General features: G+C 43.3%; 1 protein-coding gene and 1 pseudogene across 5 annotated transcripts in view; one reads left to right on the top strand and one right to left on the bottom strand.

The window, feature by feature from the left end:
- Nucleotides 1–19,432, top strand: part of PPP1R14D (protein phosphatase 1 regulatory inhibitor subunit 14D) — a 25,905-nt gene extending 6,473 nt beyond the window's left edge. The window contains exons 4-9 of one of the 5 annotated variants that reach the window (XM_071214112.1): nt 2,119–2,192; nt 4,222–4,255; nt 7,794–7,906; nt 18,721–18,804; nt 19,007–19,039; nt 19,251–19,432. In XM_071214112.1, coding sequence (XP_071070213.1) covers nt 2,119–2,192; nt 4,222–4,255; nt 7,794–7,906; nt 18,721–18,804; nt 19,007–19,039; nt 19,251–19,316 — 404 coding nt within the window. In that variant the 3' untranslated portion in view covers nt 19,317–19,432. Of the gene's footprint in view, nt 1–2,118; nt 2,193–2,999; nt 3,101–4,221; nt 4,256–5,067; nt 7,907–18,720; nt 18,805–19,006; nt 19,040–19,250 lie in introns of those variants that run through there. The other 4 variants (XM_071214111.1, XM_071214110.1, XM_071214113.1 and 1 more) reach the window with 4 other exon arrangements.
- Nucleotides 13,418–14,393, bottom strand: LOC105745814 (large ribosomal subunit protein uL18-like; annotated as a pseudogene).

The raw sequence follows: 19,432 nt of genomic DNA, 5'->3' as shown, positions 1-19,432 counted from the left end.
TTTTTTTGTTTGTTAAAGATTTTATTATTTATTTATTTCTCTCCCCTCCCCCCCAGTTGTCTGCTCTCTGTGTCCATTTGCTGTGTGTTCTTCTGTGTCTGCTTGTATTCTTGTCAGTGGCACCGGGAATCTATGTCTCTTTTTGTTGCGTCATCTTGCTGCATCACCTTTCTGTGTGTGCGGTGCCATTCCTGGGCAGGCTGCACATTTTTCGTGCGGGGCGGCTCTCCTTATGGGGCACACTCCTTGTGCGTGGGGCTCCCCTACACAGGGGACACCCCTGCGTGGCAGGGCATTCCTTGTGTGCATCAGCACTATGCATGGGCCAGTTCACCACATGGGTCAGGAGGCCCTGGGTTTGAACCCTGGACCTACATGTGGTAGGCAGATGCCCTATCATTTGAGCCAAATCCACTTCCCTGTTTATTGTTGAGTTGTAGGATTTCTTTATATATTCTGGATATTAAACCCTTATCAAATATGTGGTTTCCAAATATTTTCTCCCATTGAGTAGGTTGCCCTTTTACTTTCATGATGAAGTCCTTTGATGTACAAAAGTTTTCTAATTTTGATAAGGGCCTGTTTATCTGTTTTTTCTTTTTTTAAAATATATCTTATTGAAGTATATCATTCTTACATGAACATATATATAAACAATAAGTTTATAGTAAAAGTTGTGAACTTACAAAATAAACATGCATAAATTTTTCTTTTGTTGCTTGTGCTTTGGGTGTAAAGTCTAAGAAACTATTGCCTAACATAAGATCCTGAAGATGCTGCTGTACATTTTCTTCTAGGAGTTTTATAATCCTTATTCTTATATTTAGGTCTTTGATCCATTTTGGGTTTTTTTTATTTTTTTTTAAATTTTTTGTGGTCACAAAACTTAAAATTAGTCAGCTGGACTCAATTTAGATGATCCCAATTTTGTTGGCCACATCCAAAGCATCATAGTCAGGAGCCAGTCAAACATATGTCTTCTTCCCTCCATCAGGCCTGATCAGGGTGTTGACCTTGGCCATACTTTCACCCATTTTGAGTTAATTTTTGTATATGGTGTGAGATAGGGGTCCTCTTTCATTATTTGTATATGAATATCCAGTTTTCCCAGCACCATTTGTTGAAAAGATTGTTCTTTCCCAATTGTGTGGACTTGGCCTCTTGTCAAAACAATTGGCCATAGATGTGAGGGTCTATTTCTGAATTCTCAATTCAATTCCATTTGTCTATATATCTATCCTTGTGCCAGTCCATACTGATTTGACCACTTTAGCTTTGCAATAAGTTTTAAAGTCAGGAAATGTGAGGGTTTTTGCATCTATATTCAGAAGAGAAATTGGTCTGTAATTTTCTTGGAATATCTTTACAAGATATTAGGGTGATGTTGGCTTCATAAAATGAGTTAGGTAGCATTCCTCTTATTCAGTTATTTGCAAGCATTTGAACAGATTGGTATTAATTCTTTTTGGAACATTTGGTAGAATTCACCTGTGAAGCCATCTCGTCCCAGGCTTTTCTTTGTTGGGAAGTTATTGATGACTGATTCAATCTCTTTACTTGTAACTGGTCTGTTGAAATCTTCTGTTTTGCTGGAGTCAGTGTAGGTTGTTCATTTGTTTCTAGGAATTTGTCCATATCATCTAGATTGTCTAATTTGTTGTTGCCATACAGTTGTTGATAGAATCCTCTTATGATCCTTTTTATTTCTGTGGGGTAGTAATCACCCCCCTCTCATTTCTGACTTTATTTATTTGCATCTTCCCTCCTTTTTTCTTTGTCAGTCTAGCTAAGGGTTTGCCAATTTTATTGATCTTTTCAAAGAACCAACTTTTGATTTTGTTAATACTTTCTATAATTTTTTTTAAATTCCTAGTTTCATTTATTTCTGCTCTATCTTTGTTATTTCTTTCCTTCTGCTTGCTTTGCATTTATTTTGCTGTTCTTTTTAGTTTCTCCAGGTGTGCAGTTATGTCTTTGATTTTAGTTCTTTCTTCTTTTTAAATGTAAGCATTTGGGGTTATAAATTTCCTTCTCAGCACTGCCTTTGCTGCATCCCATAAGTTTTTAAAAAGATTCATTTATTTATTTTTATTTATTTATTCCCCCTGCCTCCCCCAGATGCTCTTTGGAAGGTTTTGCTCACCTTCTCCAGGAAGCACCAGGAATCAAACCCAGGCCCTTCCACATGGGAGGTGAGTACCAATGGTCTGAGCCACATCTGCTCCCCATGTGCTGCAGCATCTGCTGGCTTGTGGCATCTACTCGTTTAGGCATCTGTTGGTTGCAGCAGGTGTGGCATCTTTCTCATTGCTGTGGTATAGCATTTAGCTCATTGTGGCAGGTGTGGTGTCAGCTTATTTTCTTTAGGACGCACTGGGACCTCCCGTGTGATAGGCAGGTGCCCAACTGCTTGAGCCACATCCATTTCCCATCCTTTGGTTTTTATATGCCATATATATATTTGTCTCTTTTCCTTTATTGCAACTTCCTTTTCTGTATAGTTGATCTTTTGTGCTATTTCTGATCCCTTTCTCATTTCTGTTTCTGTATATTTGTTTAATACTTTCTTTGTTGTTACCTAGGGGTTTATATTACACTACCTAAATCTATAACCTATTGATTTGAAAAGATACCAACTTAGCTTCAATAGCATACACGTTCTCTGGTCCCATATCCCTCCATTTCCCCTCTTTATGTTGTTTTTGTCCCACATTACCTCTTTTTTAAAAAGATTTTATATATTTATTTCTCCCCCCTCCCTCCATTGTCTGCTCTTTGTGTTCATTTGCTGTGTGTTCTTCTGTGTCTGCTTATATTCCCATTAGGTGGCTCCAGGAACTGATCCTGGGACCTTCTGGAGTGGGAGAGAAGCAATCATTCTATTGCGCCACCTGCTCCCTGATCTGCTGCATCTTTTATTCTTCTCCTCTGTGTTTCTTTTGTTGCATCATCTTGCTGCACCAGCTCTTCGCATGGGCCAGCACTCCTGTGTGGGGCAGTACTCTGTGCATGCCAGCACTCCACATAGGCCAGCTTGCCACATGGGCCAGCTTGCCCTCACCAGGAGGCCCTGAGCATCGAACCCTGGACTTCCTATATGGTAGATGGGAGCCCAATTGCTTGAGCCACAACTGCTTCCCCCACATTACCTCTTTATATTTTGTGTGTCCATTAAGAAGAAATATGCCTTTTTCCTGTTCAATTATATTCTGACTTGTAGGAATTACAGGGTAGAGTTGTATATTGAGGATATAATACTATTGGGTTTTGCATTTACCTTTTTAGTTTTCCTTACTGAAGCTCTTCATTTTTTCACACTACTCTAAGCCACTCTTTTCCAGACTCTTCCTTTCAACCTGTAGAACACCCTTTAGTAATTCTTGTAGGGCTGGTCTTTGGTTAATGAGCTCTCTCAATTTCTATTTATCTGTGAATATTTTAAACTCTCCCTCATTTTGAAGGACAGTTTTGCTGGATAAAGAATTTTTGGCTAACATTACCTTAAATATACCATACTACTGCCTTCTCACCTCCATGGTTTCTGATGAGAAGTTGGCACACAGTCTTATTGAGGATCCCCTGTATGTGACAATTGCCTTCTTCTTGCTGCTTTCAGAATTGTCTCATTATCTTTGACATTTGACGTTCTTATTAGTATGTGGTGTTTCAGAGTAGGTCTATTAGGATTTATTCTGTTTGGACTATATTGCACTTATTGGGCATGTATATTTATATCTTTCATAAGACTTTCATAAGACTTCCATAAAAATGGAAAATTTCAGCCATTATTTCCTTAAATATTCTTTCTGCCATTTCCCCCTTCTCTTCTGCCTCTGCGACAGCAATAAAATGAAATGTATGTTTGTGTGCTTCATGCTGTCACTCAAATCCCTGAGACACTGCTCAATTTTTTTCTATTCTTTTTTCTATTTTTCTGACTCTATGGTTTCTATTGTCCTGTCTTCTAGTTCATTGATTCTTTCTTTGGTCTGCTATATGCCTTTAGTGTATTTTTAAGATTTTTTTTTCTTTATCCCCCCCATTGTTTGCACTCAATGTCTGCTCTCTGTGTCTGTTTGCTGTGTGCTGTCTGTGTCTGCTCATCTTCTTTTTAGTAGGCACCAGGGACCAAAACTGGGACCTCCCATGTAGGAAGGATGCACTCAAGTGGTTGAACCACATCCATTCCCCGCAGCTCACTGTTTTGCTCATTTTCTTTAGGAGATACCAAGAACTGAACATGGGACATCTCTTGGTAAGTGGGTGCCCAACTGCTTGAGCCACATCCACTTCCCTTGGTGTATTTTCTTTTAAACTTTTTAAAAAATGTCTCCCCACTCCCCAAGTTGTCTGCTCTCTTGTCCATTTGCTGTGTGTTCTTCTGTGTCCACTTGCATTCTTGTCAGCAGCACTGGGAATCTGTGTCTCTTCTTGTTGCATCATCTTGCTATGTCAGCTCTCCATGTGTGCGGCGCCACTCCTGGGCAGGCTGCGTTTTTGTCGCACTGGGTGGCTCTCCTTACGGGGCGCACTCCTTGCGCTTGGGTCTCCCCTATGCAGGGGACACCGCTGCGTGGCACAGCACTTCTTGTGCGTATCAGCACTGCGCCTGGGCCAGCTCATCACACAGGTTAGGAGGCCCTGGGTTTGAACCCTGTACTTCCCATGTGGTAGGCAGACACCTACAGTTGAGCCAAATCCACTTCCTTAGTGTATTTTTTATCTCCATTATTGTGCCTTTCATCCCTATAATTTCTGTTATATGTCTTCTTAAACTTTCAAATTCTTCTTTATGCTCACATTGTCTTCTTCATATCCTTTAACTCTATATCCATATTTCCCTTCATCTCCTTGAATTGATTTAGGAGATCTATTTGAAAATTTTTATTAGTCTTTTCAAATGTTTTGTCTCCTCTGAAGTTTTGCCCCCTTGACTGAGTCATATCTTCCTGCTTTTTAGTATGGCTTATAATTTTTAGCTGATATCTAGGCTTCTGATTATTTCAATGAGTTAATTCTGAAGGTCAGTTTTTCCCTCTTGTCTAGGGAGACAACTTATTTGGTACTTGTAGAGTAACACATGTTTAACTGCTCAGATTTTTTCAGCTCTTCATTTCATTTATTCCTTGGATATAAGGTAAAATTTTTAAGATTGCACTTTTTGTGCAATTGTTTCTCCTCCAGGAGACAGCTGCCCTTCCTCTTTCCTTCTCTGGGAATCTTGATCCATTCTGTTTGTTTTTGTTCATAATTTTCTACCCAGCTCCTATGATTTGTTTAAATTCTCTCCCTCCCTCAGTGTCCCTTTTCTTCACACTTTTCAGTGCTGGGACCTGTCCTGTCTCATGCAGTTCAGTTACCATCACATCCCCCCCCACCCCCTTTTTTTCCATGAGGCTTTTCTCTTCTGGCTTCTTCCTTGTTAGGGAATCCTGCCCCAGGGAGGGTATCCTGCCCCAGGGAGCCAGGTGGGGCCATTTTGCATTTAGGAGGTCCAGCAAACAGACTGGATTGAGTGTGCGCGCCTCGTGCCAACAGGTCTGCTGCAGTCTCTCTTTTTTTCTCCCCCTGGTGGCACTTTGGTATGTGGCCTCCCTCAACTGCTTGTGTTCCACTCTGGGTCTCTGCGTACTTAGGTCCCTATGCCTGGATAGGCTGCTGTGAGTGCCTCTGTGGTCTGCATCTGAGGTAGGAGGGGCCTGGGCCATTCTGCCTCTGCACTTTCTAAGTTGTGCAGGACGTAGTAAGAGAAGACGCTTCCTGGGGATATCTTATGCCACCAAGTTGGTGATGTCATTCTCAGTGACTCTTGTGGTCCTCAAACCCTTCAGAAGATAAGAAACAGAAGAGGGAGGGAACTATCATAATAAAGCCTGCTGGTCAAAGAGTATCAAGGAAACAAAGTGTACAGGCTGCCTTCCTATCCCTGCTCCTTTCCACCCTTTCCTGAACTTCCAGCAATGCTCCGGAGAGGGCCAGGATACAACCACTGTGGACGAGGCCCAGGGCCAGCCTCTGGGGGCCAGAGCCTCACCAGGAAGGCAGGGAGCTTGGAAGGGTATGAGAGGAAGGGAATGGATGTCTGCTGAGAAGAGACTCTGGACACCATGCTGAGTGTTTACAAACATCACCTCATTTTATCCTCCCAGCAATACCATTTTGCAGATGAGAAAACAGATTCAAAGAGGTCATGAAACTCGCCCAAAGTTACAAAATTAACGAAAGGCAACGCTGAATTTGTCAGCCTTCACCAAAACTTGGGATTTTCCAGTCTACCATCCTGCCTTCCAGCCCTCAAACACTTCTCCCATCCTATTAACTTAGGGCCTAAAATTCCATCATAAACAATTCATCCACTGACCTTTTTTAAAAGCTCTCTTTTAGGAGTCAGTGTATGATGGCTGAAGTCAGTACCTTGGAAGTAGAAATTTAACATCATGAAGGAACCAGTACAAGACCTAAAATGAATTATGTAAACAAAAATTGGAATGTGCAAGATAAAGGGCACATGTGTGAGTTATTTTCTCATCCTTCAACTTGGGAAGATGCAATACTACCTGAAATTGACAAATTGAGAAAGATATTAGGTAAAGGTATAATGGTGATCACAGGAGAACTATAAACAGAATCTGTTATTGGTGTTGCCTCTGGGGCATGGGGCTGGAGAGAGGAGAAATACTTCATTTTTGATTCGTTTGTCCTTCTGAACTAGTCAGTTTTTAAAATTACGGTGTTCTTCTATTCTGTAACTTAGAAAAAAAGTTTAGGGATTTTGTCACAAAGAACTAAACAAAAATACTCTTCCTTCAGAATACTAATATGTCTAGAAGTATTTGTCCTTGACACCTTGGTAAAGGTGTGGTCTGTAGGTTTTTTCTGTGGCAGGAAGGACCTAAATCAGGAGGATCACATGGTACAAACATGGCTTCCTGAGTAGTTGCCTCTGGGGAATGGACACTGGAAACATGGCTTGACGAATGGCCTTTACAAGCACAGAGGGCAGGCAGAGGAGGTAATCCTCGCCCCTCACATGCTCTAATGGCAGATTCAGACACACCCAGGCACAGGAAGCACAGGCGCCTTGAGGGCCACAGATAACCACCCTCCAAGGCCATCCTCCAGCCTGAGACTGTGCCTAGCACAGCCACACTCTCCACAGGACACCTGCCAGCCAGGAAACCTGCTCCTGCAGGATCCCCTGACCACAACTTCTTGGGGCCAAGAGTGGATCTCAAGTGAGTGTGACTCAGGTCCTGTGCCAGAGCTGGCCACAAAGCACCCAGGGGGCCTAGCACCCCTCAGGACCCAAGGGCCCCTTCCTCCTCCCACTGCATGGCATGGCATGCTCTTGACCTTTGCTCACCCGCAGCTTATATCACTTTGGGCCCCAGCTGCTGCAGAAAGGGAGGCGGGCACAGCTCTGGAGTGCCACTTACTGGTAGCAAGGAGCCAGGTGACTGGCATTCCCAGCAATTGACAAAGGCCTACTGATCTTTAACCCTTGCCCCTCCCAGGATGTCTTGCCCCTCCCTCCCTCCCTCCTTCCTTTCTTCCCTGCTGGCCTCTCCCTCTGTTCCCTCTCACTTCCCTCTGCACCTTTGCCTTTACTGGCAGTTCTTCCCAGCTCCTTGCCCAGGCTAACCCTTCCATGCTGTCTTCAGACCCCGCTTCCTGCACGCCTCCCACCCCAGACAGGGAGAACTCAAGTAAGAAGATCAAGTGGGCTTCTGGGAGGTCCCGGAGGACATCGTCCACAGACTCAGAGTCAAAGTCCCACCTCGATCCCTCCAAAGTGCCCAGGTCCCGGAGACCCAGTCGGCTGACCGTGAAGTATGACCGGGGGCAGCTCCAGCACTGGCTGGATGTGGAGCAGTGGATGGATGCACAGGTTCATCAGCTCTTTCAGGTAGGTAGCAAGTGGAGGGTGGTGGAGACGAGGGGCCTGGGCCTGACGTGCACTGAGACCCGCAGGGAAACTGGAGGGCTTGGCGTGATATGCTCCTATGGAAGTAAAGCTTTTCCGAACAGCTGGAAGGAAGAGTCCAGAAATCTGCCTCCCTCTGATCTTAGCTCTGCCTCTAACTTTCTGTATGATCTGGTGCAGGTCTTTATTATTATTATTATTTATTTTAAAATTTTTATTTTATTTTTTATTTAATTTTTAATTTTTATTTTTTTGGTGCAGGTTTTTTAACATCCCTGAGACTTAGTTTCCTAATCTATAAAAAGGTGCTATCAATGCCTCTCCTATCTCCCCCCCTTTTTTTTTTAACACTTTTTAAAATTAAAGTTAATAGATCACATAGAATATTACATTAAAAAACGTATAACTCACTCCCCACCCCTCCACCCCGATCATTTTTGTAAATTGTATTTTTTTGAAGATATATACATCACAAAAAATGTGACATTTATAAACATAAGATTCCCCTATACCCCCTACCCCCACACCCTACTCCTCCCACCCCAACAACCTCCCGCATCATTGTGGCACACTCCTCGCACTCGGTGAACACATTTTGAAGCACTGCTGCACCACATGGATAATAGTTTACCCTGGAGTTCCCACTCTCCCCCAGGACATTCAGTGGGTTATGGCAGGATAAATAATGTCCAGCATCTGATCCCGCAATATCATTTAGGACAACTCAAAGTCCCAAAAAAGCCCCCACATCACATCTCTTCTTCCCTCTCCTTGCCCTCAGCAACTACTGTGGCCATTTTCTCCACCTCAACGCTACAACAGTCACAATAGTTTATAGTAGAATATCAGTAAGTCCACTCTCGTTCATAATTGATTCCTCCATTCTGTGGACCCTGGTATGGTGATGTCCACTCCACCTCTAGATCAAGATGGGGCTTAGGTTCCACATGGATGATGGATGCAATTCTTCTGCTTGCAGTTATAGGCACTCTTGATTCCCTGGTATGGTGGTTGATCTCCTCTTTCCCTTGTAGGACTTTCTGAGGCTCAGATGAGATAGCAGAAGGGAAAATGTTTGAAAAGTATAAGAGGTCAGGCTATTTTTCTTTTTCTTTTTTTTTTTTTAAAGATTTATTTTTTATTTATTTAATTCCCCTCCCCTCCCCCGGTTGTCTGTTCTCTGTGTCTCCTTGCTGCGTCTTGTTTCTTTGTCCGCTTCTGCTGTCGTCAGCGCACGGGTAGTGTGGGCGGCGCCATTCCTCGGCAGGCTGCCCCCTCCTTCGCGCTGGGCGGCTCTCCTTATGGGTGCACTCCTTGCGCGTGGGGGAGGGGGACACCCCTGTGTGGCAGGGCACTCCCTGCGCGCATCAGCACTGCGCATGGGCCAGCTCCACACGGTTCAAGGAGGCCCGGGGCTTGAACCGGGGACCTCCCATGTGGTAGACGGACGCCCTAACCACTGGGCCAAAGTCCGTTTCCCAGGCTATTTTTCTTTATGTCTTTATTTACTCCTGTCTTTAAAACACATACCTGTCTGGAGCTATCCTGTCCAGAACTGTAACTACCAGCTGTGTAGCTGGAAATTTAAATTAATTACATAAAATTAATTGAAATTTAAATCAATTAATATAAAATAAAAATGTAAATTTCAGCCCTTCAGTCACACTAGCCACGTTTCAAGTGTGGAATAGCCCCATATGGCTAGTGGCTACCGTGTTGTTTCCATCCTCTCACAATGGCCAGTGCTTGATTAGAGGGTTTGAGTAACCACAGAAGAGCCCTAATACCATGACCTGACTGGCCTTGACCCTGGCTCTGGAAGACTCTTTCCCTCCCCAAATCCCTGGTCTTTGCCCCTTGTCCCAGGAAGAGGCACTTTCTCACTTAGATACCTCCCAGTCTGACTCCAGGACTGGTAACAACCACTACTTCAACAACAGGAATAACATTTTGAGCACTTAACTATGTGGGAGGCTCAGTGCCAAGCCCTTGTGCATTATTTCATCAGTCTACAACACAACTCCATTAGGCAGGCACCGGTTTATAACTGAGGAAATGGAGGCTTGGAGACTTGAGTAATTGCCCACGGTCACTAGGCCCTGGGTACAGAAACTGACACTGGGGCTCTGGGCTGCAGCCCCTGAGCACTGATTTGTGTGGCCAGTGGTTCTCCTTACCTGAAACATCTCAAATGATATGGATACCCTGGATCTACCCCAACAGAATCTAAATCCTCTTGGGTGGAGCCCGGGCACTGGTCTTTTTTTACAAGCTCAACAATTAATTTTAAGGTGAGGTCAGGCTGAGAACTTTTGCACTGAGTTGAAATACCTGGCATCCTCCTGGCTGACCACACATGGATACATGGACCTTGTTTCTCCTTCTTGACTCAGGTAAAGGTGTGGTCTGCAGGTTTTTCTGTTTTTAGGGCAGCAAGGGCCTATGATTCTTGTGGGTAAGGGGTGTGTCAGTGACTCTGTGGCCAGGGGTAGTGACCAGTGATGGATGTGGCCCAATCTGATCTATGAAACTCACTGGGTCATGTGTCTGTAGTAACCTGAGCCCATTCCTAGAAGGTGGGGAGATGCCCTGGGGCTGGGGACAAGAGAGAAAAGCTTTCTTTGCTTGTGTCTACTCTGAGTTTGCCATGCACCCACAGCCCTTGACTACTTCCAGCACCCTCCCTCTCTCTACACTGCGTCAGTTTCAATTTCAAATTCTTGTGACTTAAATGGAGAGTCTCATGTTTAAAACAGCTCAGGGTACATACTTCCATGCTTGAGACAATGGCAGTTGCCAAAGTACGTTGTTGTGCAAGAGCAAGCAGAGGGGAAAGCTGTACAGTAATGAGCCCATAACACTAGAAAACAGGACATGTGGGAGGACTGCTCCCAGGCAATGACCAGAATAAAATTGCCATGGCAATTGTCCAAAGGTGCTAGGTGGCAGTTCCTCTCCAATCCCTACTCTTTGTGGCAGGAAGCAGCTGAGTGACTGGGGAGGCCCCAGCGGTCAGGAGAACAGTCTCAAGCCTGACCCAAGTCCAATTCTAGCTCCACACAAAGCCCCTCCCTAACCACCAGGTTCTACCTCACATGCCCATCTTGGCTAGCACCACTGGGAATGTTTAGTTTAGTTTAAGGGGACCCAGCTTTCCTTTACTGAAGGGAATCTTCCTGTGCCCTAGGTGTGCACCCTTGTTTGGGATCTTCAGATAAACTGAGTCTGGGGATGACAAATAGACCTGGATCTCCTGTTGTCCAGAGGTAGAGTTTGGATTTGGTGTCTAAGCAGGGACTTAAACACCCATGAGTCTCTTCTATTTTAAGGAGACCCTACCTCAACAACATGCCCTCCACCTTTAGTTATCACTCCTATTTCTTGTGCCCTTTGCAGCCAGACTCCTTAATAGATTTGTCCACACTCACAGCCTCTACTTACTTTTGCCTTCCCATCGCCACTCAAACCACTGAAATCTGGCTTCTTTTCCCACCACTTTATTGAGTGGTCACCAGTGACTGCCTTGAGGCTGAATCTAAGGTACACAGCAGCAGGGAACATTCTTAATCGCCGCAAAGTCTTGAGACATTCAATTTCTGTAGCTTCCATGACACTGTCTTTTCCTTGTGGCAGCTGGCATTTTGATGCAGACGATTGTGTAGTGATGTCTTGAAAATGCTTTTAAGAAACAATCTACTAAACTTTCAACTTAAAAAAAAAATTGCCTAAGTTTATGTTGTATATATGTTCCCACAATTAGAAAAAGAAAAGAATGAGCAACACAAGAGACAATGACAATTAAATGTGATACATAATGCTGGATGGGGTCTAACAAGGGAGGAGAAAAGGCTCTAAGGGACATATGAAAAAAATTGGAATATAGACTGTAAGCTTTATATCAATGTTAAATTTCTTGAACTTAATAACTGCACTTAAGGTGGTTATGTGAATGAATATCCTTGTTCTCAGAAAATGTACATGGTGGGAAGCAGATTTGGCTCAATGGATAGAGCATCCGCCTACCACATGGGAGTTCCAGGGTTCAAACCCAGGGCCTCCTGACCTGTGTGGTGGCTGGCCCTTGCGCAGTGCTGATGTGCACAAGGAGTGCTGTGCCACGCAGGGGTGTTCCCTGCATGGGGAAGCCCCATGCGCAAGGAGTGCACCCCTTAAGGAGAGCCACCCCATGCAAAAATTGCAGGCTGCCCAGGAGTGGCACTGCACACACGGAGAGCTGATGCAGCAAGATGACGCAACAAAAGGAGACACAGTTTCCTGCTGCCGCTGACAAGAATACAAGCAGACACAGAAGAACACACAGCAAATGGACACAGAGAGCAGACAACTGGGGATGGGGAGCAGGGAAGGGGAGAGAAATAAAAAATCTTTAAAAGAAAAAAAACAACAACAAAAGAAAATGTACATAGTGGTATTAAGTGATAAAGGATGGGAATGGGTGTTGCTCAGTGATTGAGCACCTGCTTCCCATGTACAAGGTCCTGGGTTCAAGTGTTTAAGGAGTATGATGTATACAACCTATACTCAAGTGTTAAGAAAATGGATGGACGGATAGATAGATAGATAGATGATAGTAAATAGAATGATACAGCAAATGTGGCACAGTGTTAAAATGAGTGGATCTGAGTATCTGGGGGTGAGGATAAGGGTGTGGTGGTGTCATCTGTATGGAGTTTGCTTTTCTTTTTGTCTTGTAAGTTTGAAAATATTTCAAAATAAAGTTACAAAAGTATTGTGAATTAATTTGTGAAGCAAATATTTGTTAGTTAATCTCTGAGCTTTACTCCATTTTTGGCCCCCATGGTGAGAGATCAGGAGTATGGGGCTTCGGTATAGAGTAGAGGTGAGAAAGGGAGTCAAATTCGGCAGCATCTGGCAGGAAACCACCAAATGTAACATAGAGTCACAATTTTAACACACGTGCTCACCTCAGAAGAGGTTGTTTGATAGATGCTAATTTTCTGAGAACTACTATCTCAAATTATGTTTTCCTAAGTAAAAAAATTCATGAGGGAAAGAACTTTTAGAATATTAACCCATATTCTCAACTCCAAATTGCAGTAGCAGTCTTACTCTTAGTAGCGTATATACCTTATATTTAATATGAATGATGTAAATATGGTTTGGGGAGCAGTACTGACACTCTTTTTTTAGACACAGGATTCTAATCATTAGAATTTATCTTGATTTTTCTGCCCTAAGCCCCCCCCCCCACCTTCTAATTACATATATGCTAGACCACTTGATAGCATCCCACAGGTCACCAAGGCTCTGTTCTATTCTTTTTTCCAGTTTCTTTCTTCTCTGTGCTTCGTTTTGGCTAGTTTATTTTGTAATGTCTTCAAGTTCAACTGGTCTTTTCTTTTGCTTCTAATTTCATCCAGTAATTTTTTTCATTTCAAATACTGTATTTTTCATCTCTAGATGCCTCATTTTGTTCTTTCTTACATCTTCCTTTTTTTTTTTTTTTTGCAAGTTGATAAGTTTATTATCTTTGATGAAAAATCTTCATAGAAAATTGCAGTTTGGTTTAGCTCTCAGCAGCCCACTCCTGAGCTCTGAGGAAACGTACCTTCTTCTGAGCTACCCGATCTTTCTTTTGGGCAAGAGCTATTTTGGGACAATTCCACCTCTTTTTAACTTCTTTCTTAGGCTTTTTCTCATAGACTGGATTCTCTCATATAGCAGCATGGGCTTTCTTGTACAGCTCCTCCATCATGTCTGGCGTTATGCTGTTCTTTATACATTGAGAGAACTGTTTCTTGTAACCATCTTCATCTTCCTCCATCAGGTAATGCATATAATCCGCAACGTTCTGACCCATGATATGCTTCCGATGTACTTCTGCATTGAATTTCTTGCTTTCTTGAATCATAATCGGGGAATCGTTTGGTACTGTGAGGAATGGATAAGCCTCCATCCACAGCTCCCTTCAAAGCCCCCAAAACTTTATTTCCAGTGGTAGTTCTGGCAAGTCCTGCATCCAAATAGCAGGTGAGGGCACCAGGTTGACCATCAATACTTTCCACATTATATTCATCTCCAGTTACTTCCACTTGGCCTTCATAGATCTTGTCCATGCCAAACCTGTTGAGAAGCCTACAGGCCAGCAGCAGGCCAGTACAATATTCTGCAGCATAATTTGTCAGGCCAACCTTCACACCAAACTTCAGGAGTTTGTGAGTATAAGCTGCACAGACTATCATATCCCCTTCTATATGGGCATAAGTGATCTGACAAATGATATCTCTGTTGGTTACATGAACTATCATCCTATATTTGGGTGTGTTGTACTTATTTTTATCCTGGATTACCAAGCGTTTCCAAGCATATAATCAGTTTTACCCTCTCTTCGTCTTCTAAATTTCACTTGGTATCTCTTGAAATAGGCCTTATTCTTGACAACTTTAACAAATCCCATCCCGCAGATCAGAGAAGAGCGTCTGCGGCTCAGCACAGACCTGCAGGCCTGGGAGCACTCTGGGGGGTAAAAAGCTACATCTTCCATTTCTTTCCTTATGGTCATGTTTTGTTGCTAATTCCATCATCTCTGTCATTTCTAGGTCTGCTTCTATTGACTGATTTTTCTCCTAGATATGGGTCATATCTTCCTGCTTCTTGGCATGGCTAGTGATTTGTTTTTTTTAAGATTTTCTTTATTTATTTCCCCCCCTGTTCCCTGCTCTCTGTGTCCATTCACAGTGTGTTCTTCTGTGTCTGCTTGTATTCTCATTAGGCAGCTCTGGGAACCAATCCTGGAACCTTCTAGATTGGGAGAGAGGTGATTACTCTCTTGCACCACCTCAACTCCCTGTTCTGCTGTGTCTTCTTATTTTCTCTCCTCTGTGTCTCATTACATCATCTTGCTGCGCCAGCTCTCCATGTCAGCTGGCACTCCTGCGCGGAGCGGCTTTTCCCACTCAACGCAGCATTCCCATGCAGGGCAGCTCTCCTGCACAGGCCACATTGCCACATGGGCTGGCATTCCGCGTGGGCCAGCTTGCCCTCACCAGGAGGCCCTTGGCATCAAACCCTGGACCTCCTATATGGTAGACAGGAGCCCAGTTGGTTGAGCCACATCCGTTTCCTGGCTAGTGATTTTTTATTGGGTATTTGAGCATTGTGTATCTACATTGCTGAGTAACTGGATTTTTAAAATACTTTTTTATTTTAAAATAATTTCAGGCTTATTTTGAAATAATTTCAAGCTTATAAGCCATCCTGCATACTATCCTACCCCCCAGATACCCAGACCCACCAATTTTAACATTTTGCCACCTTTGCCGTATTGTTCTCTGTCCTTATCTATCTATCATTTTATGAACACTTGAGAGCAGGTTGAACACATTTTACTCCTTGAACACATAATACTTCCATGTAGATGTCCTTCAAATCAGGATATTCACTTATGTAATCGCCTTAAGTGCAGTTATCAAGTTCAAGAAACTTAAAACTGATATAAAGGTTATATTCTATATCCTATTTTTTTTCATATGTCCCTATAATGTCCTTTTTAGCCTTTTCTCCATTCTTAGATCCCATCCAGTATCATGTATTGCATTTCATTGTCATTATATCTTTAATTTCTCTTTCTCTCTTCTTTAAATTATAGAAACATATATACAACTTAGATTGTCCCATCCCAACCCATCCCAAGCAAACCATTCAGAGGGATTAGTCACATTCACAGTGTTGCAACACACTCATTTCTATCCATTACTACAATTTTCTCTTAAAACCCCACACTAATTTTGCATTAACACCCCATTACTCCTGTCCCCTGGTAACCTGTACTCTACTTTCTGTCTCTATGAGTTTGCATATTCTCTGATAATTTATTTGCAATTACCATGGGTCTTAAATATAACATCCTAAATCATAATAATCTCATTTTCTTTGATTCCAATTTAAGTTTACGCATAAACTTTGTTCCTATACACCTCTGTCTCCTCACCTTTTGTAGTTCTTGTCACAAATTACATATTCATGCATTATGAGTCCAGAACCATTGATTTATCATTAAATTTTATGCATTTGCCTAAAAAATGGTGTTACAAATAAAAAATACAATAGCACTGACATTTATATTTATCTATGTCATGATCTCTACTGGAGATTTTTATTTCTTCATGTGGCTTCAGTCAATTGTCCAGTGTCCATACCTTTCAACCTGCAGAACTCCCTTTAGCATTTCTTGTAGAGTCAGTTTAGTGTTATGAAATCTCTTACCTTTATTTATCTGGGAATGTCATAATCACTCCCTCATTTTTGAAAGGCAATTTTGCTAGGTATAGAATCCTTGGTTGGCTTTTTTTTTTTTTTTTGCTTTCAGTGCTTTAAATATGTCTTCCCATTGCCCCTTTGCTTCCATGGTTTCCAAAGAGAAATCAGCATTTAATCTTATTGAGGCTCTCTTCTATGTGACTTGTTACTTCTTTCTTTCTTTTTTTTTTTTAAAGATTTATTTTATTTATTTAATTTCCCCCCTCCCCTGGTTGTCTGTTCTTGGTGTCTATTTGCTGCTTCTTGTTTCTTTGTCCGCTTCTGTTGTCGTCAGCGGCACGGGAAGTGTGGGCGGCACCATTCCTGGGCAGGCTGCACTTTCTTTTCACGCTGGGCAGTTTTCCTCAAGGGCGCACTCCTTGCGCGTGGGGCTCCCCCACGCGGGGGACACCCTTGCGTGGCATGGCACTCCTTGCGCGCATCAGCACTGCGCATGGCCAGCTCCACACGGGTCAAGGAGGCCCAGGGTTTGAACCGCAGACCTCCCATATGGTAGACGGACGCCCTAACCACTGGGCCAAAGTCCGTTTCCCATTACTTCTTTCTTTATCTTTGGTATTTGACATTTTGATTATAACATGGTGTGATATGAGTCTATTTAGGTTTATCCTCTATGGAGTGGAGTAACTGGATTTTGTTGTCCTCCTTTAAAGAATGTTGGGTTTTGTTTTAGTAGGTGGTTAAGTTACTTGTAGTTCAGTTTGATCCTTCTGAAGTTTATTTTTAAATTCCATTAAGGAAGCGGACTTGGCCCAATGGATAGGGCTTCTGCCTACCACATGGGAGGTCCGCGGTTCAATCCCTGGGCCCCCTTGACCTGTGTGGAGCTGGCCCATGCGCAGTGCTGATGCATGCAAGGACTTCCCTGTCACGCGGGGGTGTCCCCTACGTAGGGGAGTCCCACACGCAGGGAGTGTGCCCTGTAAGGAGAGCCACCCAGCGTGAAAGAAAGTGTAGCCTGCCCAAGAATGGCATTGCACACACGGAGAGCTGACACAAGATGATGCAACAAAAAGAAACACAGATTCCCAGTGCCTCTGATAAAGATAGAAGGGGTCACAGAAGAACACACAGCAAATGAACAGAGAGCAGACAACTGGGGGGGGTGGGGTGGGGAGAGAAATAAAAAAAAAAATAAATAAATCTTAAAAAAAAATAAACTCCATTAAGGACAGTCTAGAGTAGCCTTTAACCAAGGGGATAATTTATCCCCCTCCCCTACTAAAGCATGGTTCTTCTTGGGTCTCTACTAAATACTTGTGTGGATCAATGATGATTTCTCCACTCTGACTAGTTGGACCTTGAATGTCTCCCAGTCCTGTGTGAGGTGTGGGAACTGTTTACCTCAGTATCCATCTTTTCCTGATTTGTCAAATTTTATCCTATACATGTGAATTTAAGTTTTCAGCAGAGACTCAAGGGAACCGTTATGCAGATTTCTGAGTCTCTTTCTGCATAACTCCATCCTCCCCATAACTTTGTCTCATAACTTCCAGCCTCCTTGACTCTCTGAACTCTGATCTCTGTCATATCAATTTAGCAAGACTACTATGCTCTGCTTAGGCTCCCCTTCTCTCCTCTGTGGTCTGGAAATTGCCTCCAGGAAGAAATCCAGGGCAATTATAGAGTTTACTTCTTATTTCTCCAGGTCTTAGTAATGAGCTGTTATCCAATGTCTGAAAATGTTGTCCATATATTTAGTCTTGCTTACTTATTTATGTCAAGAGGACAAATTTGGTCCCTGTTGCTCCACCATGACCAGAAGCATAAAGTATCTGGTTGACTCAGTCTTCAGATCTCATATTAGAGGAAGCCTTCCTGAATCCCAGGATTGGTTCGTTTCCTCTCCTGTCTTCTTCCCAGACTCTCTCTTAGAGTGCATATTGCCATTTATTGCAATTGTCAGTTCACTTTTCTGTATCCCTCAGGAAACTATTAGCTTTTCAAGGGCAGGATCGTGTCTATAGTGCACTTAATAATCAAGCATTAAATAAATGAATGCTGAATGTAAGATGAGCTAGAAATAAAGGAAGCGAAAGGGAAAGATTGGATCTTAGGGTGACAGGGCTAAATTAGAACCCTAGCACTATTTATTTTTAAAAAGGTATGGAAGGACCAAAATTGTTTAACACTGGTTAGTGTTGGCAGTGGGTGGAGTAGGGAGGGTGGGTGAAGTTTTTAAATTTTATTTTGAAGTTTTCATTTTTAACTTTATAAATGGTTTTAAATTTTTTTCAATGACTAACTTTTAAAAACAGCTTTACTGAGATATAATTCATATAGCATACAATTCACCCAGGTTTAGTATCTTCTTAGTGCACAGCTATCGCTACAACCTAATTTTAGAACATTTTTATCTCCCCAAAAAGAACCCCATAACCTTAGCAGTCACACCCCACTCCCCACAAACACCCACCACTCTGCCAGTCCTAGACAGCCTCCACTCCAGTATCAGCTGGCCAGGCCCCTCTGAACCCCATGTGACTCTCAAACAGGACCAACCAGTCCCTTCTGTGCCTGAGATTGACCTGGAGGCGCTCATGGAACTATCCACAGAGGAGCAGAAGACTCAGCTGGAGGTAGGATGGCGGTCCCAGGCCCAGAGGGTGGAGAGTGAAAGCTGGGTTTAGACTAATGGTAGTCCAGGAACCCAAGCTCTGCCTCCTTGGATGGAATGGGGAAGGCTGATTCAGAGGGAGAGAGAAGTGCTAGGGGGCTGAGTGGGGGCTTGTGGGAAAGTCCTGTGGTGTGCGGACTCACTCTCTGCTCTTTTCTATCCAGGCCATTCTCCAAAACTGTCCATGCCCCACAGAGGTAAGGGATGTTCTATGGGTCTAGGGGTAAGAGGAGGTTCAGTAGGGAGGGAGGGGGAGGCAGATAAAGAGGAGGAATATTTGAAAAGGCTTGGACCTGGGTCCTTCTCTTCCCTGGTTCTGGGGAGATAGGGTCGGGGGGAGATTGGGAAGGGCAGTTTGATGGGTAGGAGTGACCCCACGTGTTGATCTCAACCCTGTTTCTCCCTCAGTCCTTTATCTCTGAACTCCTCAAGGAACTCAAGAAACTCCGGAGACTCAGCCGGCCTCAGAAATAAGCCTAGTAAAGCTACCGTGAGCAGCCTCAGCACTGCCCTGAACCTCTGGATCTTGGACTGTGGAAAGGGAAATAGTTCCTTGGGATATAGACAAGGAAAATGGATGATGAGGAGGA

The sequence above is a fragment of the Dasypus novemcinctus genome, chromosome 3 (genome assembly GCF_030445035.2).
Source record: "Dasypus novemcinctus isolate mDasNov1 chromosome 3, mDasNov1.1.hap2, whole genome shotgun sequence".
Lineage (NCBI taxonomy): Eukaryota > Metazoa > Chordata > Mammalia > Cingulata > Dasypodidae > Dasypus > Dasypus novemcinctus.
Note: the sequence above shows the minus strand (reverse complement) of the source record. Positions and strands in the feature narration are given on the sequence as shown.